The sequence below is a fragment of the Sphaerodactylus townsendi genome, linkage group LG01 (assembly GCF_021028975.2).
Source record: "Sphaerodactylus townsendi isolate TG3544 linkage group LG01, MPM_Stown_v2.3, whole genome shotgun sequence".
Taxonomy (NCBI): Eukaryota; Metazoa; Chordata; class Lepidosauria; order Squamata; family Sphaerodactylidae; genus Sphaerodactylus; species Sphaerodactylus townsendi.
The window spans coordinates 67,984,775-68,010,423 of record NC_059425.1 but is presented as its reverse complement, the minus strand read 5'-3'; the positions used below and the strand labels follow the sequence as shown (position 1 = coordinate 68,010,423).

At 41.4% G+C, this 25,649-nt stretch overlaps 1 protein-coding gene across 4 annotated transcripts in view; it reads left to right on the top strand.

Moving 5' to 3' along the window:
* BABAM2 (BRISC and BRCA1 A complex member 2) overlaps nucleotides 1-25,649 on the top strand; it is a 166,438-nt gene that overhangs the window by 30,170 nt on the left and 110,619 nt on the right. For all 4 annotated transcript variants that reach the window (XM_048513689.1, XM_048513850.1, XM_048513618.1 and 1 more), the window contains exons 5-6: nucleotides 7,426-7,620; nucleotides 11,682-11,756. In XM_048513689.1, coding sequence (XP_048369646.1) covers nucleotides 7,426-7,620; nucleotides 11,682-11,756 — 270 coding nt within the window. The remainder of the gene's footprint in view (nucleotides 1-7,425; nucleotides 7,621-11,681; nucleotides 11,757-25,649) is intronic.

Sequence of the window (25,649 nt, the reverse complement as noted above, 5' to 3'; positions counted from 1 at the left end):
CCTCATTGAGAAGGGAGAGAACCTCAAAACGATTCTGTAGTTTCAAATTCACAGAATGCTCCCTGGTCCTTCTGCTTCTATGGATTACATTCCTCCAATTGCCCACCTCCTCTGTTTGAGAGCTGCCATCCTCCTCAGAGATGTCCCTGGTCTGTTCTCCACCCAGCACCATCTGTTCCATTCTGTCCAGGAAAGTCTCATTCTTCTTAATACTTGTGTTTCAAGCTGCTGTACCTTTTCTTGTAACAAAGTAACCAACTTGCACTTGCTGCAGGTGTAGCTACCAAAATCGTCTGGCAGAAAAACAGACATTCCACTGTTGCAGGTGTCGGCAGCAACTCCTTGATGATCCATATTTAAGTGTCTTAAATTCTGCAGAGCAGATTTTTGGGCTTCCCTTCCAAAAGTTCCCTTCTACACTCAACCACCCAAAATCCAAGTTAGCCTTGCTTCTTTACAGCCCAGTCCTGTTCACTGAGCTTCAGACCGTGATCTAAGGATTGAAGACGTTTGCCCCTAGTCACTACCTTATGTTTTGCTATCTCCCTGAAGATGGGTCCTTATCGGTAAGAACTGCGCACGCCTATGGCACACAGACAAGCCTTCCCCAAACCCTCAAAAAACAAGCACACAAGCCCTCAAAACACACACACACACCAGATAAGGATTGAGCTTTAAGGATGACCTCCACAAAGAAACAGAGCTCACCTTTTTCTTTTTCCCTGGTCTTAGAGGGTAGAGTCTGTGCTGCTGCTTCTGAGCAAGTCAAAAAGCCAATGGCATCAAGTGGCAGTTGATTCAAATTGGTTGGTGATTAAACAGAATCCCTACCCCTCAACAGCCTAAGGAAAACACACAGTCAACAACAAAGGAACCTCCCATACAGACAAAAGCTTTCCCAAGCCCTCAAAAAACAAGGACGTAAGCCCTCAAAAACACACGCACCAGATAAGGATTGAGCTTTAAGGGTAACCCCCACAAAAAAAACAGAGCTCACCTTTTTCTCACTGTCTTTTCCCCTTGTCTCAGAGTATGCAGTCTTTGCTGCTGCTTCTGAGCAAGTCAAAGAATCCCCCCAAAACTCTTCCCCTGCTAATACCACAGGTCTAGATACAGACACTAAAACATGTATGAACCTTCTCTGTTCCAAGAATTCCCCCCAGTAAACCTGTCAACAACTTGAGTTCTAACTGTTCCCACTCACTGAATGTCACTCAAATACACAGAATCTGTGAGGAATTAACCCTTCACAGTCAGATTTTTCCTGCCTTTGCATGCCCGTAGCTTTGAAGTAGCTTTATATGGGATGGAGTTTTTATACACTATTTTCCTTAGGTCCACCACACATGTATTGTGACATGGTGCAGCCAGAAAAACAAAATTTACACTTTCATGTGCTTCTATGGATTCTGGCCAAAATGTATCCTATTTTGACAGTTGGTAGGACATATCGTGAAAAGAAGGTTTTTTCCTCTCCTCCAGGACTAAAAGAAGTTCTTTACTATATGGCATGTGTGTTCCTTTTGGCTCTACAGCTGATCATTTCTACTGGTAAATTTCTAGTTTTCTGTGACAGTTCCTAATGCTATTTAAAGAACAAGGTCAGTTAAATTAAAACACCACAAAAATCCGCTAAGCCTCAGGAACAGGGCTTTCTTGTCTCTGAAAAAAAGGTACTTAGTTTTTCTTAATGGTGTGGTGGATACAGGCCATTGTCTGATAATCTTTATAAGAACCCTGTAATATAGATTAGTATTATTATCTCCATGGTGTAAAGAGTAGTCTGAAAAGTTGTGGTATGCCTAACCTAATGCTACCTGGGAATTAAAAGTAGTGATGAGTAAATTAAGGGTCATTGTAATTTTGTTTCTACTCACATTTCCAGATATACACTAAACATTTATGTTGTTGATTTGCTGACAGAGTTGTCAACTAACAAGGGAAAAACCTGAACCTAAGGTTTATCTGCAGAAAGCAGAGAAAGCTTTTTTACAATGTGGAAATTAGCCAGTATCTGCAGAGAAAGCTATAAAAGATATGGGTACAAGGGTTGCTTGAAAAATTAGCTATAAAAGACATGGGTACATGGGTTGCTTGAAAAATTATCAAGGGGTACCTTGAGAAGGAAACAATGGGGGATGGAGGCACCCCTTTTGGGAGTCCATAACTTTGGACCCCCGGAACCAAACCTCACCAAACCTGGGTGGTATTATCAGGTGAGTCTCCTAAAGATACCCTGAATTTTTGGTGCTTCTAGCCTAAAATCTGCAGGCCAAAAACTGAAAAAACACTAAAAATACAAAAAACATAAACCTGAATTTTTTCACCCCCAGGGGCGCGCCCAGTGCAAACGCTGCGTCCCTTCCTGGTCCTCTTGCAGCTTTTCCTCTGCAAGAGGGAGGAGAGGAAGGGGAGGTTATGAACCACCACTTCCTCCTTCTTCTGGACTCTTCTCTTGCCACTTTTCCCTACCATCTCCTCTGTTCAGCTCCACATCTAGCCAGTTCATGGGGCAAAATTGATTCCTTGCCTTCCTGGATCTGTGACATCTTGTCTTGTTCCCTGGCCTGATTTCCCCATGTGGCTTCTTTATCTACTCATCCTTCTTCCTTACCCCTGTAAGAGATGGAAGAAGATCAGGCAACCACCAGCTACTTCCGCAGTGCTAATTCTCTTCCCTCCCACTTCCCCTATGAGTTCCTCATTGGGCAGTTGCAGCTCCTTGCCTGCCTGGGCCTGCGGCGAATCATCCCTTCACCTGGCTTGCCAGGGGGAAGAAGAATAACAGGCAGTTCCCAACCCACCCAGCTTACAGGGTCACAGTGGCTGGGGTCCTTCAGCACACCCAGCTCAGGGAGCTCCCAGTTTTGCGCCAACCTGGGTCCATGTGTACCACCCATAGCAGCTCAACTCATGGTGTACTCAGATCTGCATGTCTATCCTCACAGTGGCGGCTTCAATCCCCACACCCCCACAGGGTCTGTGTATGTCTACTTTCTCTTTTCTCTGGCTGAGTGTGACGGTCCAGTACATGAGAATCACAGTTGGGGAGATCCTTTAAAAAAAAGTGCTGGGACTCAGCACTTATGTGTATCATCACAAAAGAAGCTTTGGGGAAAATAGAGAATACCAGTTCATTCAGATAGACCCAGTGGACGTTCGTAGTGCAATGCAGGATGACATCTCTTGGGTCTGAGTGCCTATGATGACATGTCAGTCCATGAATACAGTTGAAACTCTAGAAAGAATATATTTAAACACTGCATGATTTAGAAATATGGCACAGTAATCCTTGAACTGAAATTCACATTTTCTTTTCATTTAACCTTTTGCATGAAAAACAATTCTTATTTGGTCAGTACAGATGTAGTTTTTCATGTTTTTGAATGAACCTACTTTAAATTGAAATCTGTGTTTATCTTTGGAGAGACACTAATATTTAAACTTACACTTAAAATATAAATGTTCAATTTGAAAATTTAAAAAATGAAATAAAAATATGATTTGTAAAAGATGTTTCAACCATTAAACCTTATTTAGGGTACCTATATGCAGTGAAGATTTTTTTTAAAAAAAGCTGCCACTAAAGTTGTTCAGGATAGTATGCCTCATTTTCTTTATTCTTCCAACCACTCTCTGCCATTAAAAATAATCTAGCTGGCTTTGGAATGAAATGGCCATGTGGCGAAATAATTTTTGTTTCTACAATGGATGTGAAGGGGCGGAGAAGTTATTCAGAAACTCTGTTCTAATTCAACATGGTTCAGCTTCTTGTAGAAAAGAACAACCATATTGTTTGAACAGAACAAATTTCTATTTCCTCTTTCTGTTTTTTTCTTTCCTTTTTAATGAGTTTATGGGGGTGTTGCTTTGGCTGTGTTCATTGCACTTGGAAATATAAATTGTTCAGTTTCAGTGCTGGTCAGTTATTAAAATGCTGGTCATTTCCCTTAACACAATATTTATGATGAAACACAATTGGAAATGTTGGGGAGAGGGTATTCATTCTTCACACCAGTTTTCTGGAATGTGTGTTTTCTTAAATGCCATGAGAAGGAAACACAAGGTATGCAGAAAACATTTGCTTGATTTTTGCCTTGTAATGCAAGTTTTATTTCATACAGCAAATTGTGCACTTTGGTTTTGTCAAATTGGATAGACTGAAGTTGATAAGGTCACTTCTGATTGTTGGATCTCTGCAAAACATATGTGGATCATGTAGCAATTATCGACTTCAGCTACAGAATCTGGCAGAGCAGGATTCAAGCTAGGAACCTATATATAATACTAGCGAGCCCAGCCACGCGTTGCTGTGGCAATTGTTCTTCTCATCACAGTCTGCAACCCACACAGATGTCCATGCAGGTCCAATGATCCCCAGCATAGCCTTTTGGGGCGGTCAAATGGAATCCTTCTTTCCCTTTTCAATGCACATTGTTATATGGTGCTGTCTTGTTTTTTTAGTGTAAGGTAACCCTTTCCATTCCACAACGGAACTGTCCAGAGTGCGAATCCCGCTGTCCATGAGGCTGGTTGACATGCACAGTTCTGGCTTGGGTAAGGCAGAACTGGGGCAAGCAGGCTATCCCAGTCAGGCAGCAGAGGCAGGGTGGTAAGGCGCTCAAATTGAGGCCAGCTCCCTGGGTTCTTAAAGGGCCATGTGCAAAAGAAGCTGAGCCAATAGTGTTAGTTCGCCCCCACCCTGTGGATTTTCTTAGAAGAAAAAGACAAACTCCAGCTCACTTTTAGCAAAAGAGAGCTGTGGTGAATATGGGTGAGGAAGTGGGTAAGTGGTGGTTGGATGTGAGGGAGGGCAAAGTGAGGTTTGTAAGGATGAGCTGGATGTGTATTGTGTGGTAGTAGTGGGTGAGGCACAGAGAGTGAAAGTTACCTGCATTTGAGGGGGGGGGGACCCCACCTGATGTCTCACACGGCAAAGTGTGTATGTGTTTCACTTCCACTCGTATTACCTACCAGTATTACCTATTTACTGTTTTCACTGCTCATCTCTGCCCATCTGCACGAACATTCTAAGTCCGTGGTGGCGAACCTTTGGCACTCCAGATGTTATGGACTACAATTCCCATCAGCCCCTGCCAGCATGACCAATTGGCCATGCTGGCAGGGGCTGATGGGAATTGTAGTCCATAACATCTGGAGTGCCAAAGGTTCGCCACCACTATTCTAAGCCCTCATACCAAGCCCTCAGGCCACAGACATGCTGCACGAACATTCGAAGGGTGACAGAGATAGCTTCATGGCCTGGTGTGCCAGGAAAAAGATGTTTTACCTGGCTCAGGCATGGACTTTCGGTGATGTGAAGGTCCGATTACCTGCCCACAACAGGGAGGGATGTCCTGTGAAAATTTGGGGGCGATCCGTCCAGCAGCTTCTGAGGGAGACCATCAGGGACAAACACACTGTTAGATTTTTATAGATATAGATTACGGTATGTTACATTGTATCTCATATTGAGATATTTCATTAAAAAAATTCCCCTCAACCTGTTTCCCCTGCCCTTTATCTGATGCACATATTCTATGTGGGGATTACATCACCTATTCACTTACTCCATGACTTATATTACAATCTTGGAACCTTATTTAGATTCCTTTTATTGGTTGACACATGCTAGAAGTTGTTAAACCAATAGTAGGTCTGTATGGGTAAACTTTGAGTTAGCAAGAGCAGTTTTTGGAGGTACACTGTACATGAGGGCATATCAATGGGGGAAAAAATCTGTAAAAAGATCAGGGTTTATGTCTATATTCGGTTAATGTCATTGTGACAGATTTACGCCGAATGCAGAGGCAGAAAAGTCTGACAGTAAAGCGTGGCCACGCCTGATACGCAGCCGCCATTGCCGTGGTGTGTGTGTGTGTGTGTGTGTGTGTGTGTGTGTGTGTGTGTGTGTGTGTGAGGCCCCAGCAAAGACCGTTAGCCCGGTTGCCGGCAGAAGGGGCTTCAGTTCCTGGCTCACGCATGCGTGAGGGCTGGGTGGCTTCGGTTCCCAGCTCACGCCTGTGCAAGGGCCAGGTCCCGATTGGCTGGCATGCTCTCGCAAGACCCAGGAGACCATGTCATCAGAGTGGGCCAGGCAGGGCCTATATAAGGCCCTGCCTCGTGGTCTGGGCCCACTCTGCTTCAGGATGCTGATCATGACCCACTCACGCAATCCCTTTAACTCAGTTAAACCCAGAGAAGGGCAGAGGCGAAACTACAAAGGGGACCAGGGGGTCCGCGTTGCACTGGGTGCGCGCCTGGGGGTGAAAACAATCCAGGTTTGTGTTTTTTTGTGTTTTTTAGTTTTTGGCCTGCAGGGGGCACAGTTTTTAGGCTAGCAGCATCAAACTTTCAAGGTATCTTTAGGAGACTCTCCTGATGGTACCACCCAGGTTTGGTGAGGTTTGGTTCATGGGGTCCAAAGTTATGGACTGCCAAAGGGGACGCCCCCATCCCTCATTGTTTCCAATGGGAGATAATAGGAGATTGGGGCTATGCTTTTGAGGGTCCATAATTTTGGATCCCCTGAACCAAACTTCTCCACTCTTCACCCCTTTTCCAGGGTAGGGGAACATCAGCCTCGGAAAGGGAGGATGAGAAAGATGAGTCTGAATTCTCTCCCTCGGCAGGAGGTCTCCCCAGAGCTACCAGGAACCTCATCTGCTGGCTTCCTTCCTGGACTTTTCCTCTGCCCTATTATGAAGGGGGTTGCTCCACCCTTTCCCCTCAGTACCCTACTTGGTCCCCTGACCTGCTCCTGGGCCCACCTGTCCGGCCTCTCATTGGTTGGTTCCCATGCCCATCCAGCCACCTTTCTTTCCCCTCTACTCCTTTTACCAGTCCCCATCCCCTCTTCCAATGCCATGCTTTTCCCCATGAGCTCCGGGTGTCCCGTTGGGCTGAAGGTGGCCTTGCCTCCCCAAGTGTTGCCAGGGCCACCCCAGAGCATCTGTTCCCTAGGTAACCTCCCTTGTTCTGCCCCATCTGGGAGCTGCCTGTGGGGTGAACACCCAGCACTTCAATTTCTTTCTCCTGTGCACCCCCCTGCCAACGTCCCTTCTCACCTCGGCTCTTTGTCTTCACCACACTGTTTGGGAGTGTGGAAGCAAGTGTGCTGGCTGGGCCCTCAGAAGGGAGGGAGAGGGAGCCCTCTTTCCAAGCAGGGGCTGGTTCGGGACACATATCAAGGAACGTTTTTCAAATCTATTTGGCTCTGTTCATATAAAATCAGCATAGGTTAGGTAGAAACCAGACTTCACAATACAATCTACTTTGCAGAGTTACCATATTATGGTGAACTAGTAAACAAATGTAATCCCATACGATTTAGTTTAATGAGAGGAGTCATTGCTCAACTGCTGAATGTACATTGTTATTCCTGTATTCATGAATTAATTTGATCCTCCTCTCTTTTTTGTGCAGAACCTGTCCTCGTGGAATCCCTCAAACCCTGAATGCCTCCTGCTTGTTGTGAAAGAACTTGTGCAACAGTATCATCAGTTCCAGTGTAGCCGATTACGTGAGAGCTCTCGCCTCATGTTTGAATATCAGACATTACTTGAAGAGCCTCAGTATGGAGATAACATGGAAATCTATGCTGGCAAAAAAAATAATTGGGTAAGCTGTTGCAGATGCACTAGTAGAATAACATAATGGCTTCTAGAATTCATTTTTATACCCTAATTTTCTCTAGCTTTAAGGAGTCTCAGAATAGCTTACAATTGTTTTTCTTTCCCCCCTCACAGCAGGCATCTTGTGAGATAGGTGGGATTGAGAGAATTCTGAGAGAACTATGACTACCCTAGGGTCACCCAGGTGACTTCATTTGGAGGCGTAGGGAATCAAACCTGGATCTCCAGATCAGAGATCACTGCTCAGTTAGAGGAGTGAGGAATCAATGTTCTTCAAATTAAAGCCTGGTGCTCTTAACCACTACACCATACTGTCTCTAGAGATTCCTTCTTTATGGTAACATTAACCATTACTTTGAAGAAGTTATTTATTAGACGTGTCTCTTACAATAACACCATCTCCTCAATTTACCTTTGCTGTCCTCCCCTCCCTCTTCTGTGAAATTCCTTACTTTGACTTGATTGCCAGATAAGCAGCTACATCCAGAACTATAGTGTGAAATTAAAGGTCATGGCTTGGCATATCATACCATACTGGCTAAAGATAAAAATGAAAGGTCCAACTTCTGTTCTGCTGAACATGCACAAGCTTGTTGTTGGATCCCAAACGTATTAGTATAAGGATCAGCAACAGGGCCACATCCTACCACTGAGAAATGTTGATAATTCCTCTTTTTCCCTTGTCCTACTAAAGGAAGAAAAGGTATGGAGAAAGTGGCAACAGTATTTGCTGGTAAATAGCCTTCCACTTCCTTCTCACTTCAAGAGAAGTAACTGATGATTGGACTATATGGTGATGTTTTCCGTGTTTATAGGTTAATAAACATTAGCAAAAATAAGAACATAAGAAAGGGCCTGCTGGATCGGACCAGAGTCCATCTAGTCCAGCATTCTGCTACTCACAGTGGCCCACCAGATACCTTTGGGAGCTCATATGCAGGATGTGAAAGCAATGGCCTTCTGCTGCTGCTGCTGCTCCCGAGCACCTGGTCTGCTAAGGCATTTGCAATCTCACATCAAGGAGGATCAAGATTGGTAGCCATACATTGACTTCTCCTCCATAAATCTGCCCAAGCCTCTTTTGAAGTTATCCAGGTTAGTGGCCATCACCACCTCCTGTGGCAGTATATTCCAAACACCAATCACGCTTTGCGTGAAGAAATGTTTCCTTTTATTACTCCTAATTCTTCCTCCCAGCATTTTCAATGTATGCCCCCTGGTTTTAGTATTGTGAGAAAGAGAGTAAAATTTCTCTCTGTCAACATTTTCTACCCCATGCATAATTTTATAGACTTCAATCATATCCCCCCTCAGACGTCTCCTCTCCAAACTACAACTTCTGTTGAAGTGATTCTCACTTTATGTCAATTCACCCTCTCATTTCTTTATATCTCTGAGATTCGATCAGGATTTGATTCCTTTTCTAGTCTCTCACTCTCAGTAAAGCACAGACTGACTCTCTCAGTCTTCAGTTCAGGATAACGTCTCTTCCTCTTTCTCTCAGTTCATCACATAATATTTTCTCACTCTGTACACACTGATTGAGTTTAGCTCAAACAGACTCCCTGTTAGTCTACAGCACAAACTACTGTCTCTCTCCCCAATTATACACATACTGTCTCCTAACCCAAATGGATTCCCTCTCAGTTTAGCACAGACTCTACTCAGTCACTCTCCAGTGTCAACCAATCACCTCTCTGTCTCATCTCCCTTTCACCCCTGCTTCCTTCTACAGCTTACCTCTCAATTTAAAGAAACACACACTTAACACTTTAAAAAGTTACAAGACCTAACTAACAATTTGTTTGGATCATTGTGAAATCCTTCTTCAGTTGAATTGCCTTTTTCAGTTGTTTTTATATTATCTCATACTCTTAGTTAGGGTAGAGATATCTTCAATCAATCTGATTGGATATGTATTGAGGTATGTAGAGTACCCTGGCATGGTGCCAATATAGTATAGTGGTTAGATTAGAACAGCGATGGCGAACCTATGGCATGGGTGCCAGAGGTGGCACTCAGAGCCCCTTCTGTGGGCACGTGTGCACAGAGTTCGTCATGTGGGAGGGGGTGAAAAAATACCCCCCCTACACATACACATCTAGGCTGGCCTGGGCACGATCCTTTACCTGGGAGTAAGCTCGGTTGCTGGCAATGGGGCTTGTTTCTGAGTAAACCCTCCTAGGGTTGTGATTCACTGATTTGAAGCATTGCATGGTTGCCTCACTAAGGTTACTCCCAAGTAATGCGCGCCTTGGAGCCAACCATTTTAGTTTTTTCTAAACTAAAACCTCAGTATTTAATTGCCGTGTTGGCACTTTGCGATAAATAAGTGGGTTTTGGGTTGCAATTTGGGCACTCGGTCTCGAAAAGGTTCGCCATCACTGGACTAGAAAGACTACAGTTCAGATCCCTGTTTAACCTTTGAGTAGTTTATCAGCCTAACCTGATCTCACAGGATTGTTGCAAGGTAAGGAGACAGAACTATGTGCATTATAGAAATAATGTTCCCACTCTGAGGAAGAAGGCATTTTGAATTTGCTTGTTTCCCACTGGCCATTCAGGAAGGCAGAACTAAAATTTGTACCTCGCACAGGGAAAGCAGCTGGCTGATAGTTCAATGCAGCAGCTATTGTTTTTCTACCAAACTCTTCCACCTTTTCAGCTTCTTTACTTACTATTGAAAGAGAGCTCAAATGCTCAGCTGTGATCTATCCAACCCCGGGTTTTTTGTGCCTTTCTTCTCTTGTTCATTCTCCTTCTCTTTCCGCCCTCCCCCCACTCATGGAGGATGCCAAGGTTGGGGGGAGTCCAGCAGGGAGGTTCCATTCTGATGAGGACACAGACCATTGTCCTCTTTGTCACGAAGAGACAACGTGGTCTCCAAAAGCCTCAGAGATGTAAAGGAGAGTGAGAACAAGCAAAAAAGCCCCTAGAACCCAAAACTAAAGCAGCAAACTACATCACAAAAAAGGCCTCACTGGAGAAAATAACCCCAAGCTGCCAGTTCAGCCCTAAGTGGCAATGATGGCTGGCTCAGCCCTTCAAAGGATATGCCCCAGAACCAGTGGAAGGAGATGGGATAAACCCAAAGGGCTCCCTTGAGGTTTTGGGAGGGGAGCCATCTTACTCCAGTGAAATTATGGAGGCAGTCAGGAGGTCCCTAACAGAAGAGTGCAAGTATTAGAAAATTTATTGCCCACCCTTCAGTGTTTCTTTTTTTTACACCCAATCGTCCATCTTGTCTTCTGGTCCTGCAGTCATCCATTCTAAATGCTCTACCTGCTGCTTTCTCATTTACTCCTGTCCACTCCTTGCTCCTGTTCTCCTCAGCTCCTTTTTTGTGTAGCTCCTGCTCTCTTTCCCCTTGCCTTGGTGCCTCCATGGTCCCTTGTTCCTTGCCCTTCTCTTCTTCCCTGCTTTTCTCCCTCCACTTCTTTCCTTCCATTATTAAGAAGTTGAGTTGTTATAGTTACTCAAAATGCTGTATGTAGTTTTTCCCTCCTGAAAAAAAAATTGTAAAAATGTCTTGTCATAGTCGGATGTACCTGCCCCCAGACATTTTATTTTAACCACACAGGGACGGCTACTAGATATAAGATAGTGCCTCAGAGTCTCTCTTTCCTTAAGTGTTCATGGAGGTCTGATGAAATAATGTAACAAATAATAAGAAAGTACATGATGTTAAATATGCTTAGCTTGCAAAAAGTGTTCATAAAATGTGGAGAGTCCAGCGTAGTCTAATGTAGGCTTTTTGTGGACCTCACTGAGTCCAAATAGTGTTTCTGGATCGACTTTTCTCCATGCAGAGGTAAGAATCTTTTTGTATACTGCTTGTTCAATTCAATTTAACCTTTAATGGCATATAGTATACTGCTTGTTAAAGTGTAAGCATTTATTCAACTTCACTTATCACTGGAGTGATCTCTTTAGATTATTATGAAAGCATTACCCTATTAAACACAAATTCCAAGAGAGTTAATTTATTACTCTACTTATACTGTGCAGGATTAATGCTCACTTTAGGGTTTTCCCCTTGCTTGACAGACTGGGGAATTTTCAGCTCGTTTTCTTTTGAAATTGCCAGTGGACTTCAGCAACATCCCCACTTATCTTCTGAAGGTAAAACAGACTACTTTTCTAGTTTATGTGGAATACTTTCATTTGAGGTATTATTTTGTTTTCCCTGGAGCAAAATATAGAAACATTCCAAAGTTGATAGCTACTTGTTTTTTTAAGAAACTTGGCTCAAGTGGGAAAAAACTGTTAATATTTGAAAATATTGATCACCTGAGATAATGACCAATGACTATCTGAAACCTTGAATTTTTTTCTAAACTCATACCTGTATTTCTTTTTTGCCTTTGTGTTGTGTTTTAGCATATTGTCCTCCTAGAAATAAATTGTTTAATACCACATATTATATGCACAAACATTTAGCAAAATTACATAGGTTCTACAGTTTTCAATACAATAGTTAATGTTTTACTACCAATCCCGCCCCCCGCCCCCCCAAAAAACCCCCAGAAGATTAACCATTTTAAATTTAGCACTGGGTTAAACCAATTTGTAGAGGAAAAACTGTGTAAGAGTTTTTCTGTAGATATAACTAAAATGATTGAATTAAAAGCCTTTGAAAAGTGACTTGTCAGGAGAAGGGGGGAGTAACGTACATTTCAGTAGATATCAGTCTGCTCTTTGACCCAGTTATGGAGGGCTCAACAAACATTAGGACTCTACATAAAGAAAGTGGGAATTGGAATATGATTGTTGAAAACTGAGTATAAGAGTAAGAAAGAATACCTTATGTTCCCACTGGTCTCGTTTTAAGTTTGTGATGAAGACTGTGGTACATTAAAGTGGGGGAATCTAACTGATGATTGTGAATTATTCTGGAAATAACATAACATGTTCAACTTTAGACCTAGGCAGAATACAGCTTTAGACTGGTTACCAGTTCAAAGATCTGATAACTTCTTAGCAGTTTATCAATCATGGCTTTGGTGTGGTAGCATTGATAGCAGATGTCAAGGAACAGCTCTGGAAGATTTTTATGGTTACTTGGGGATGAGAGTTGATGAACGTTTGGTAGATCACAAGCATGTTAACCTATAATTATCCAAATGTATGAGGAAAAGATGCACATTCTGCTGGGTGTGCATCGTAGTCTTCCAGGATTAGTTGGTTCTATGCCTCGTGATGTGAGACAGAACACTTTTGGGAAGGTTTCCAATAGTATATTTTTTCATGGAAAAATTTCCACCCCACATGTGTATATATAAACGATAATGTGTAAATATAAGTTATAAGGGTTGTTGTGCTACAATTAATCTTGTTAGATGAACTGAATGTGGGATATGAAACATCGGAAAACCCCAGTGTTTGGACATGGTCCAGGCTTGTACAAGGTGTATTTGCCTTATTTTGCTGTTGTTATTTAACTATTTAAGTTATATATTTAAATTGGAATCAGAAATTCCAGAAAATCTACATGACTATATATACATATAGTGTGTGTGTGTGATATATATATCTGAGCTACTCAGATTAATTTGGTCAATTTAAATGGCTTTTAAAAGCTTCATACTGACATAAATATATTAGTAAAATGTAAATCAGAAAACCTAAATAATGCATCATTATCCAAGGCATATTTTAGATACCCAAAAGGTGAAAAGCCAATTAGAAAATAATTTTAGGTTATTTACAGGGTTTGATATAGGTTTCAGACACTTCAGAAATGTATGTGATTATTTTCAGAATGGAGTAATTGTTCACAGTACACACAACCCTTCAAATTCCTGTGAGTCATGTGTTGAAAATTTGATTATATACTTAATGTATTACTGATTGAATAATTCGTGTGGAAATGCATGTTTTGCCAATGAAAATTTGAGTAATCATCTTAAGCTATGGTGCCAAGTAGCAGAATATTATGAACTGGATATGTTTCTTTGTTTTTATAAGCTACTAGTTCCATATTTTTCTTGCATTCTATATCAATAATTCTAGAATGGCTTCACACTGAGAAAAGAACTAGGTGTAGCTTCATGGAGGGAGTTTTTATTGTACTGAACTGTTAAAACTTTTAGGGACCCAACAATGTAAAAGGCCTTTGGAAATTAAATTCTTTCCCCTTCTACACATTCTGAATTCTATTTATAAAAAAGAACTGAGAACTGATTGGGACCGTACAGTCTGTATCCAATCCCGAAAGAATATTTGCAGCCTTATCAAATGAGTTGTGCTTTTTTGACTGTTGAAATGAATACTCAGAAGTCCAATAAAATTAAGATGTTTTTCTGCCTGAAATTATATAGTTGACTTACTGTTTGATTTACTGTAACTATTAAATACCTGAGGCTTATATAAAATGGGAATTTTAAGAGTCACCACTTTAATGTCTTGCAACATTATTGCTGATGAACAGCATGCTTACCATTTCCTTTTGGGTTTGGTTTATGATAAATTGAAATCTGTATGTTGACGTTAGCTTGCTTGGATCAGCTCCTAAAACTATTTAGTGTTGCATCCAAGAATCCTTGCTATTGTGGATAGTGTTACTTCTGAAACCATATATTTAAATCTCTTATATTTACTGAGGAGAAATCATTACAATTTCATTTTCCTCATGTGCATCCTCCTACTAGTGTCATGCGAGGTATTGCCTTCATAATTGTAATTAAAGCACATTGTGTCAGAACTCTTTTGCGGTCTCTTTTGCAAATGTTAACAGAAATTTTCTGTGTGGCAATAGTAAGGGAAATTGACGTAATACTAGTTTCAGAGCTTTAGAAAATGTTCCTAATCTTGTTTGAGAAGAGAGATCCATCATTTTCATTTAGTCTTTGAGGAGTCAGTGTACTTCCTTAGTACTTTAAAGGGCTTACATGCCCTTTCCCTCATCTTTACTTGCCCACATTGGACAAATTAGGAGAGGCTCCATAACTCAGTGGATGTCACGTGCTTATTATGGGGTGCAAATCCTGGTTTTGCCAATTAAAGGGTATTAAGGAACAAGACTGGAAACAACCTTCATCTTTGCAACACTTATCAGACGGTGTCACTGAAATCAAAATAACTTCCATGTATAACTTTAAAATTAGATCACTTGTGGCAAAATATAAGGGTTACAGAATGGGCCCCAGTACTGTATAGTTGAGGTCTTGTGTAAAAATGGATGAGACATTCAAAATTTTATTTTGTTTTAGATCTGGGATTAATCCAAGTAGTTAGTTTGTAAGCCATGACAACTTGTGTAGGAAAAACAAAATCCAATTGTTAGAAAGTAGTATAGGAACACTGAAATGTATAAATTAATCATCTACATTTTCAATGGCTGTTTGTCAGAAGAGATCATTGAGTAAAGTTTGAAATATAAAAGAAGAAAATTTGAGAGATTAGATTTAGGGTCATGTGTAGCATGATGCTTTATATAATATGATTTGATCAAGATAAGATGCAGAAAGATGCTGCTATTAAATAATAACCCATAATTATTTTTATTGCCATTGCATACCAGTCTCATAATTCAGTGTTTATATTGCTAATCTACAGAAATGCCATAAATTACAGGTTCTAACAAGATAGTAAATCTGATTCAAATAATGTGTTGGCATGCTTGTAAATGCTTCCACCTGATAATAAGACTTAGAAATGTAAAAACAGATCAGCAGATTTGTCTTCTGTAAAAATAACGCCCTTAACATGGTTGCACTCTAGCATATGTAGATATTTCCTTCTTATACTGGGCAAATCCAGATTCTGTGTGGTTTGTATATGTACACAAATAAATGTGTGTCCTAGTGCGGACGTAGTGTTAGATCCAGACTAAAAGGCAATTTCTATGGATTCTATCTTCCCACAGCAGACATGCCTTATGTCTTTCCTCATGATACCTGTATCCCCAGGAGGCAATATTCCATGTAAGCTACACAGCCACTGTATTGGTGGCATGAAGATAAGGGCCCACCCATAAGAAGGAACACTCCCAGGTTCCACACACTCAGCTCCACACAGTGTCTCGGAAGTTCCGTGCAGCACTGGGGAACGATTACAGGAACTATTGCCTGGAGGTATTGTAGAGATAATTGGGTACAGTGAGTGGTAGGGGGAGATAGGAACATTCTGTTCTGCAGGAGGATAATTTAGTCTGGATTCAGTCCCTTATCTTCCAGCCTGCCTGGAGTGTGTGTGGGATGGAATAGAAGTGGAGGGGGGACAAGGAAGAGTTGTGGGAAGGAGCAGTACAATTCAGAAGGCAGCTCTGCTGGGATCTGCACGAATACTACGCCAATACATTACAACTTCCTAGGCCTCTGGGTGAGGCTCGAATTGTAATGAAGTCCAACAACCAGCTTAAGATCTGGCAGCTGTGAAATCTACCATAATTATGAATCGGCATAGTATTCATGCGGATCCCAGCAGGGCTACCTTCTGAATTTGACAGATGTAAATTTTGTCAATTCGAAGATGTTTCAAGTGCTGCCCTAGTGTTTTTGAAATGGCACCCAGCGTGCCTATTACCACTGGGACGACTGCCGATACATTACAACTTCCTAGGCCTCTGAGTGAGGCTCGAATTGTAATGAAGGCGAACAACCAGCTAAAGAACTGACCGCTGTGAAATTTACAACAACAACGACAACAACAACGGCCAACTCATCAAGTGCAACCAAGAGGCAGCTTATAAATACCTGGGCATTTTGCAGCTGGATAACATCAAGTGGGCAAGTGAAGACTGTTGTCAACAGAGAGTACACCCAGAGGGTCAGGAAAATTTTGAAATCTAAATTAAACGGCGGGAATACCATCAAGGCTATCAACACCTGGGCCATACCCGTCATCAGGTACACTGCGGGAATCATCAACTGGACACAGGCTGAGTTGGAAGCATTGGATAGAAAAACTTGGAAGCTTATGACAGTGCACCATGCCTTACACCCACGCAGTGATACTGATAGATTATACCTTCCCCAGAGATCTGGAGGCAGAGGCTTTTTGCAAGTACAGCAAACAGCAGAAGAGGAGAAGCATGCACTGGCTGATTATGTGAAGGAAAGTCAAGATTGATTGAAGTGAAGAGCAGACATTTGCTGCAAACCCAGAAAACCAACAAGAATACAGAAAAAATGTGATTAAAATGAGGACTGAAAGCTGGCACAACAAAGCACTGCACGGCCAATTTCTGGAGAAAATCAAAGACAAGGTGGACAACGAAAAGACCTGGCTGTGGTTAACAACTGGAATTCTGAAAAAGGAAACGCTAAGAACTGGTGGGAACATTGTCCAGAGAAAGTAATGGAAAATGAGAAGGTCAAGATCCTGTGGGACTTTCGAATCCAAATGGACAAAGTGTTGAAACACAATACACCAGACATCACCGTGATCGAGGACAAGAAAGTGACCATCATTGACACAGCAGTCCCCGGTGACAGCAGGGTCATTGAAAAAGAACACGAGAAGGTCACTAGATACCGCAATTTGGAAATCGAGCTTCAGCGTCTATGGCACAAACTAGCTGAGCTCGTCCCAGTGGTACGCTGGGCGCCATCCCAAAAACACTAGGGCAGCACTTGAAACATCTTCGAATTGACAAAATTAACATCTGTCAAATTCAGAAGGCAGACCTGCTGGGATCCGCACGAATACTATGCCGATACATTACAACTTCCTAGGCCTCTGGGTGAGGCTCGAATTGTAATGAAGGCCAACAACCAGCTAAAGATCTGGCAGCTGTGAAATCTATAATAATAAGAATAATAACCAGCTAAAGATCTGGCAGCTGTGAAATCTACAAATGATGATGATGATGATGATGATGATGATGATGATGATGATGATGATAAAAACAACTAAGCTGGTCAACTTTCTGCTAAATTGTATCAAGTTTATATGACTTGTTTTTGGTGCTGACAAGTCACAGCTGGTTTATGGCAATCCTGTAGAGTTTTCAAGGAAAGAGATGTATGGAGGTGAAATTTGCCATTGTCTTCTTCCTCTTCATGACCTTGGTATTCCTTGGAGTTTTCCTATCCAAGTGCTGACTAGGTCAGGGCTGAGAGTGGGTGACTGGCCCAAGGTCACTCAGCTTTTCATGGTGAACTTGGGTTTCCCAGGCCCTAGTTTGATGTCATAACTGCCACACCGCACTAGTTCTCTCATGACTACTTCCACCCAATTTCTAAGAGCTTTTGCTGAAATCCACTTGAGAAATCTCTGGTTTGTGTTGACATTTACTATTAGTACACAGGTCTGAATACAGTGTACATTACTGAAGATTTGCAGAAACTTTAATTAAAGACTTAATCCTTTTCTGTATTCATGTCTTAAGTTTATGTCTTAAAAATTATTGTCACATCATCTTATAACAGTATTTGTCTGTTTAACAGTAAAAACAAAGAACCAGAGTGTTTCTCACAAATTTAGCCCTGCAGTGGCAAGCCTCTGCTGCAGTAGCCTCCACCGGTGTGAAAGGGGGTGTTCCTGAGGCAGAGTTGGCTCCTTAAGGACTTTAGGCCCAGGAATGCCCCATATGCCAGCAGCCAACATAATGCCACCAAAAAAGGTGGCTTTAGTCAGTGTTTCCAGTGGGATTTTATTTTTTCCTTCCCATGCCGCCTGAAACTGGTGCCCTACCCCCACCCCCATCCACCTTTTGGATTGGACTGTTAGTCGTAGAAAGAAAAACTCTTTTCTTCCATATAACATTTTTTTAAAGCCAGAGTAACAAAAAAAATATGCACAGCTATTTAAAAAATGCATGGTATTGGGGTAGCCATAAGTCAACTGTGACTTGACAGCACTTTCCACAACCATTTTGAATGGTCTTAGCATGCACAAGGCAATCCTTCCCATCAGAAAACTGGAAAAACAAGTTATCATCTTTTTGTGGATGCAAAGGAGATATTGTATGAGAATGTTTTCAAAAGGGCTTGGACAGATTTATGGAGGAGAAGTCTATCTATGGCTACCAATCTTGATCCTCTTTGATCTGAGATTCGCAGACCAGGTGCTCGGGAGCAGCAGCAGCAGAAGGCCATTGCTTTCACATCCTGCATGTGAGCTCCCAAAGGCACCTGGTGGGTCACTGCGAGTAGCAGAGTGCTGGACTAGATGGGTTCTGGTCTGATCCAGCAGGTTCTTTCTTATGTTCTTATGCTGAAGACTGCAGGGAACATGACAAGTAGTCATTAAGTGAGAGTCTGACAACAGCAAAACTAGACAGATCCCTCAGTCATAGGCTCCTCCTGTGCAGTTTTGATTGAAAAAGTCTAGTGTGTTAAGAGGAAAACAGAAATGAAAGGAGGATGACAACAGTTTAAGGAGGTGCTAACATAACTGATGGAAGGCTATTCTTGTGTAAAGAGCAAAGATGAATCTGATAGCGGTCACTTCCTCTACCTCCCTAAAATTTCATCTCTTTTGTTTCTATGGAGCCATGGAAAAAAAATTGCTCTTTCTTTATGCATTTATCATTTGAGTCAGCAAATTTCCTCCTCTGTGCTGCAAAGTGCTTTCAGGTTGTATAAAATTCTAGACAGATGGGAAAAATCATCCTAGCTGACTGATGTCTCTTTGATGATACATAAACCATCAGTTACTTGTTTGTAAGAACCCTAGGGCTGGTGGAATGCTTAACCTCAAACAGTGATTGTTGTAGAAGCTAGTTCCAAATAAAAAATGTTCACTTTTCTGGCATTTATAATGTACAGAAAATTAATTCTGTCTCATTGCATCTAGGCTAGGGATTGTTGTAAACAAGTATTTACATTTTAATTCGTTTATTTTCTGATTTATTAAATAAGATTATTATGTATTGAAATAATCTCACTAATGGCTGAGGACATCTGGCTGGTCTCCCTTCCCTTTATCTACTTATGAATTTACCTGCTGTTTTTTCCCTCTTTCCCTTTCGATTGGTTCCCCTTATGGTATATGTTTTTATGGTGCCATTAGAGTTAGTGAGACTTCTAAATTGTGAAATATGTAATTTTAATCTTGAAATTCTTGTAAGATGCCTTAAACCCAATTTGGTCTGAATAAATGAACGAACGAACAAACAAACAAACAAACAAACAAATAAATAAATAAATAAATAAATAAATAAATAAATAAATAAATAAATGAATGTGCATTATTTAAGAGCTACTTACAGTTTAAGATAATCATTTAGGGTCAAATAGGAAAGACATAACTGAGCTTTCCCCTAAGCAGGTAGCTGTGCTGTTCCCAGTCCTGGCTAAGGAAAAGGAACAGCAGTGCAGGAGCACTGGTATGAAAAAGATGGGGCATGAGGCATGACCAACATGTTGGTTAACAGCCACCAAGGGTACACTGGAACTGGAGGAGCGAGATGCCAGAGCCAGGGCAAGGGCAAGGGCAAGGTAGGGGCAGGACTAGGCAAAGGCAGGCCAAAGGAGGGGCTGCCTCACTTGGCCCCAAAAGGGTCAGCAAGGGATGGGGAAATGACTTTCTGGAAGTAGGAGCCCCTTGAAGCTCCGGGTGTGTGGGGGCAGCAGCAGGGAGTCAAAGCCAACCCTGGCTATTGGAGGGGCAGCCATGCAGGTGAAGACAACTGCTCTAAACAGGTTGAGTTGGCATCGCCAGTGGGTAGGTGTGTGGAGCCACCACAGGGGCCCACAGAAAGTGGGATAGGCCATCCAAAACCTTATCTAGCCACACCTGGCCCTCAGCAACACACTGTCCATTGCGAATAAAGCATCAAGGTTGCCTGTGACTGACAGACCCTCCATCTAGTGATCTGCCCACGAGGTAGACTCTAGCCACTCACAGTACCCCTTCAGGTGCTGCTGCTCAATGGCTACACAAATCAGCAGCAGTGTTGTGGGGGGAGTGAACTGGGCAAGGGGCTGATGGGAATTGTAGTCCATGAACATCTGGAGTGCCATAGGTTCACCACCACTGCCTTAAGGCATCAGGGGAGAATATTTAGGAGATCCATGACCAAGAGAAATTTACCATAGCAGTATAAGTGTGATTGCAGTGTGACCTGTGTATTGTACCTGCAGATATGATGGCGTAGTTTATTGAAGAAGGGATCAGAGTAAGTAATCCTTCCTGGTGTAATGTTAGTTTTCAGACCTTGGATCAATAAACAGACTCTAGATTCTTGATCAGAAGTGTTTATTGAAGGCAGCAAGCCCCTAGCTAGAGAAAGCCAGTTCTGGGGGAATCTGGCTTTCCTAGATTGTTATATCCCTGTTCAAACCCCCCTCCCGTTTTCCCAGTAAAAGTGTGAAAAGAGTTGTTTAGGAGGCCTAGGTGCCTCAAGGATGCAAGAGAGAAAGATATACCACCTGCTAAGCCTCCCCCACTGCAGTTCAGTGGACATCCTGTTTTCCAAAGCCAGGAGCTTCTCAGGGTCATCTGCCTACTTATCTAAGATCACTGTGAAAGCAATAAACATCAGGGTAAGAGCGAGGAAAGAGAGAGCCCCTTCTACATATCAATCAGCATACATATCAATCAGGGTAGACATCAAACAGAATACATTTGAATGCATGTTTTGAATTCAGGCTTTGGTCCTGACATGTAATTACATTGTGGTGATTGGTTGCATATAAATTTAGACTAATATTGCTATAGAAATATCCTTTATAATACTGCATTTTTATGAAGAAGTGTAAGAGTCTTCTTTCTTCAGACCTGAGGAAGTGCTTTTTATAATGAATTGGGCACAAGAAAAGTAGATCCTCTTGTTGTGGGATGTTAAAATCTGAAGTGGAGGTTCATGTTAATTGTTAAAGGACTTTTTAGTCATTGATGTTATTGTACAATTGGGCTTAAGATCAAGTATTAATGAAAACGGTGTAAGCATAACATGTAGTTTGCTCTGTATAGTGTATTAAAATAATTGTAGGAGTTTACATTTAAATCGATCCCATTCATTACCCTACAACCTAGTGCAACAATATTGCATTTGTTTGGATTAGTTACTATAACTCCTTTATCTATCCTTTTTTTGGTTTGGCTTAAATTCATACCCAAAAGGCTCAGGGAGCTGACCTAGATTGGCCTCTCCCCTCAGTCCACCCCCTTTCGCACTAGCGTGGGGCATTTTGCTGGTACTTCTCACCCACTGTGATTATGCCACCACCACTGCACTGCCCTCCAACACGCTAGCACTAGAGGCATTTATGCTGGTGGTGAGATTATGCCACGTCTGCCGCCTTTATGCCACCTCTGCCCCCCTTGGTGGATTGCATTGATAAGTGTAATGTTACAGCCATTAAGTGGACATATCTCTGATAACTTCCTGTGCTCAGATTATATTAGTGGGACTGTACAGTAGCTAGGTAGAAAGTTCATATAGCTAATTGTAGCATTGAAAACAGTTTGTATAGCCAAGATCAGATTCATGCAAAAGAAACAAATACAATGACCTAATTCCATGGTGGCAAACCTCTGGCACTCCAGATGTTCATGGACTACAATCCCCATCAGCCCCTGCCAGCATGGCCAGTTGTAGTTCATGAACATCTGGAGTGCCATAGGTTTGCCACCACTGACCTAATGGATATTTCAGCCATCATGGCATTACGTGGTAGTGAAAATATCCACTTTATTCTCTTTACATGACTAACGGCAGGGATTTGATCTTAAGTGGTTCTGAATCACTATTGAGATGTATAGACAACTGCCATGATTATTGCAATGTCTCTGTTCACAACTAAATCATTGTAGTTTCCTTGGTGAATTTTAAATTCCTTCAGTTCTTACCGCCTAGCTTTGAGGTAGAGAAATTGTAGAATATCATGTATACCTGCATATGCTCAAATGCTTAGGTTTCTTGTTACCTCTTGTGAAGTCACATGTAGATTTTCATGTAACTACAAGTAGAAAATTTCCATTTTTACAAATATATGAAATATCCTGAAATAGCAATCAGCAAATTATGTTACTTTATTCCTTGTAGCAGATTTTCTGCCCAATTAATCAATTTTTGCCAGTATCCGTCTTGCTAATAAGTTTGTGAAGCTTAGAGCATATGAGACTGCTACTTCTTCGGAATGTTGTTTAAAAATGTTTGGGTAATAATGTTGGCATTGTTTGTCCAAGAATATCGTGCTTCGGTCTGATGTGTTTGTCTTTTTTAATAGCCACACTGGATAAGAACCTTAACTTTCATTGAATAATGTTGCTGGAACAACCTTTGTATTGAAAAGTTCCCCTGCCTGCATACTTTTTCACTATTAATTGCTGTACTATTTTATGAATCACTGAAGTAATGTGCATACCATTGAAGATGCTATAGAGAGAAACTGAAAGCTTTTTAAAAAAAATTTAATTTGAAGTATATTTTATTGATTGCTTGAAATCATGAGAGAGAGGAGTCTGATAAAAAACTGGTTTCCCAGTTAATTTATATTAAGTGGTATACAACACAAGAAGTAATATGTAATACAGCAGTTGAAATAAGGCAGGGAAATATTCTTAAATTTGAAAGTTGCATTTTGTAATTCTTTCCCAAGGAACTGTTTTCTTGGGCAGTTTTCTGTGCGGATATAAGTGAAAATACTCAGTATTTTGTTTTCATGTGCCATAGCATTGTGATGGCTTTCCCATGGGGATAAATGCAGAGGGAAGTTAACCAAAAGCAGCAGCCGCCAAGTAATTTATGATATGAAAATAGTACATTTTGCTGTGAGAAACCACAGACTTGTTCAGTCTCATGGAAGAGATTAGAAAATGAAAAACTACCATTAAACTGCTGTGCATTTTGAATGGATAACTCAAATGGAAAAGGAATACATTTGGATGCAGTCTTAAAATACTACCAGAGAAAATTGTGGGAGCAGATTCATCATAAAAATAGCTTTTCAAGATCTTAAAATGAATGGAGTATGCATTGAAAGTGTTACTCCTATGATTAATAGACGTTTGTGAATTATTTCTTCACAGTTCAGGCCTTACGCTGTAAAATTCTCTGGATTCCCTAATATGTTAACTTTAATCACAGATTAAGACTACAGACTCCTCAGGCAAATGTTCTTTTTCTCCTGTATGTCTTAATATCTCAAGTGCAGTGTCATCGGTTAGCAGATAATCATACTTCAGTGTTCATAACTACACAGTATAACTTCAGGAAATTTGTCACATAGATTAAATATGCTAGGTATGTCTGCTAGACGTACAAAAACACCGTTTATGGTTCTTACTGTGCTTCCATCATGATATGGAGGCATATATATGTTGCAAATATGCATCCCCATGGACTCGCTCAAAGACCTATTCCCAGTATGTTGATTCTGTATGTTGTGTGTGTGGTTTTAAAGGCACAGACAAAACTCATGAAAATAACAGTAAAATTAACAGGTATATATGAAAAATCAAATACATTAATATTAGGATGAAGGGCACATTTCTTGTGATACAGGAGATGGGAAAGATATAAGGAATCAAAATGGATCATATCACTCATGAGTTCTTCACAGTAACCAGGGAGTGCATAGTGTTAACATTTGAAATGGGAAGAGCCTAAGTTGGGTATTCATATTGTAGTGCAGCTGATAAGCATAGAAAAATATTCTTCAGTTATGCCCAAGCCATTTTGGTTTTGTAATCTTTGATTATGATAAACTGTTGATTATGATAACTCGCAGTGCATTCCTAAGCAAAGTTATACCCTTCTAAGTCAACTTGAATAACTGAGTTTAGAAAAGTATAGGTCAGGCCTGCGCCTGACTGTTGGGGTTGGCGGGCATTTGCAAGGGAACTGTGAGTCTTTCTTCTCTGCAGGTGTCCGGTTATCGCTCTCCCACTATCTGCGGCCTTGGAGCCAGGAAGAGCAGCTGCTTATCAAGTGTGAACTGTTCCCAGCTTTTCTGAGCTTTGTTGTAGGGGTAGAGTAGAGTTGCTTGGCTACTGGGGGCAGAGAGCTTTAGGGGCTGTAGATAGAGTGTTTGCGCTGGCTTTTCAGAAACGCCTTTGCTGATTCTTACCTTCAGGTGCCAAATAAAGACTACAGACCAAATCTACAGTTTCTATTATTTTTGGACCTGGGGTCTGACAGTATAACTCTTGTTTAGAATGGCAGTGTCACTGTCGGTGTGTCACATTTCCATATGATTTTGACCAAATCTGATGAAACAGTGTTTATTTTCTTCTTTTTAAATGCTTTTTGAATCCCATCCATCCAGTGGCTACTTAACCCAGTATCTAATTTTTAGTATAATCATTTAGTTTAATGGCTTGTTGTAAGGTATACAGTCACTTAGGCATTTTGGGGCAGTAGAATGTTTAGAGCCCAAAGGGTTAACCTGGAACTCCAGGCTGAGAGAACTGCACAATGTTCTATAGCCAGAGGACAGGGAGAACTGAATTGAGAGCCAGAGTGAACATGGTAGCTCCATTCTTAGGTAACTGAGGACCTGTTCAAATGAGGGAGAAATGAATTGAGTGAATGTTGAGTGAATGCCAGAGTGAATGGTTGTTCTGTGGTAGCTCCATTTTCTGGTAACTGAGGGCCAGTTCCAAGTGAGCTGTGTTATTCTGATTAAAGCCTGGAAGGACAGGTTTAACTTAGGGAATCTGTGCCAAGGTCTTGGAGTTAACCATAACAGAGTAACATGGGTTAATCACACTGATGGCTTGGTAGTTTTCTCTGAGGAGAACCCTACTCAGATTTGGAGCAGAGAAGCTCCGGGGGGGGGGGGCAGTTATATAGAGAGAGGATTGGAGCTTCCTGAGGGAGAACAACCATCTTTTTATGAGACGCGCCATGTGAGAGAGACATTGTAGTGGAGAGACTGTCTTAGAGTGACTGTTACTGTGTGAGTTATATTTACCTGAAGGTAGAAATTAAGGTCTCTCTCTCTCTCTCTCTCTCTCTCTCTCTCTCTCTCTCTCTCTCTCTCTCTGTGTGTGTGTGTGTGTGTGTGTGTGTGTGTGTGTGTGTGTGTGTCAATTAATTAATTAATTAATTAATAGTATTAGTGATAAGGGGAGAGAATGAGAAATCTGGGTGACTGGTATACAGCTCAGTTCAAGAGG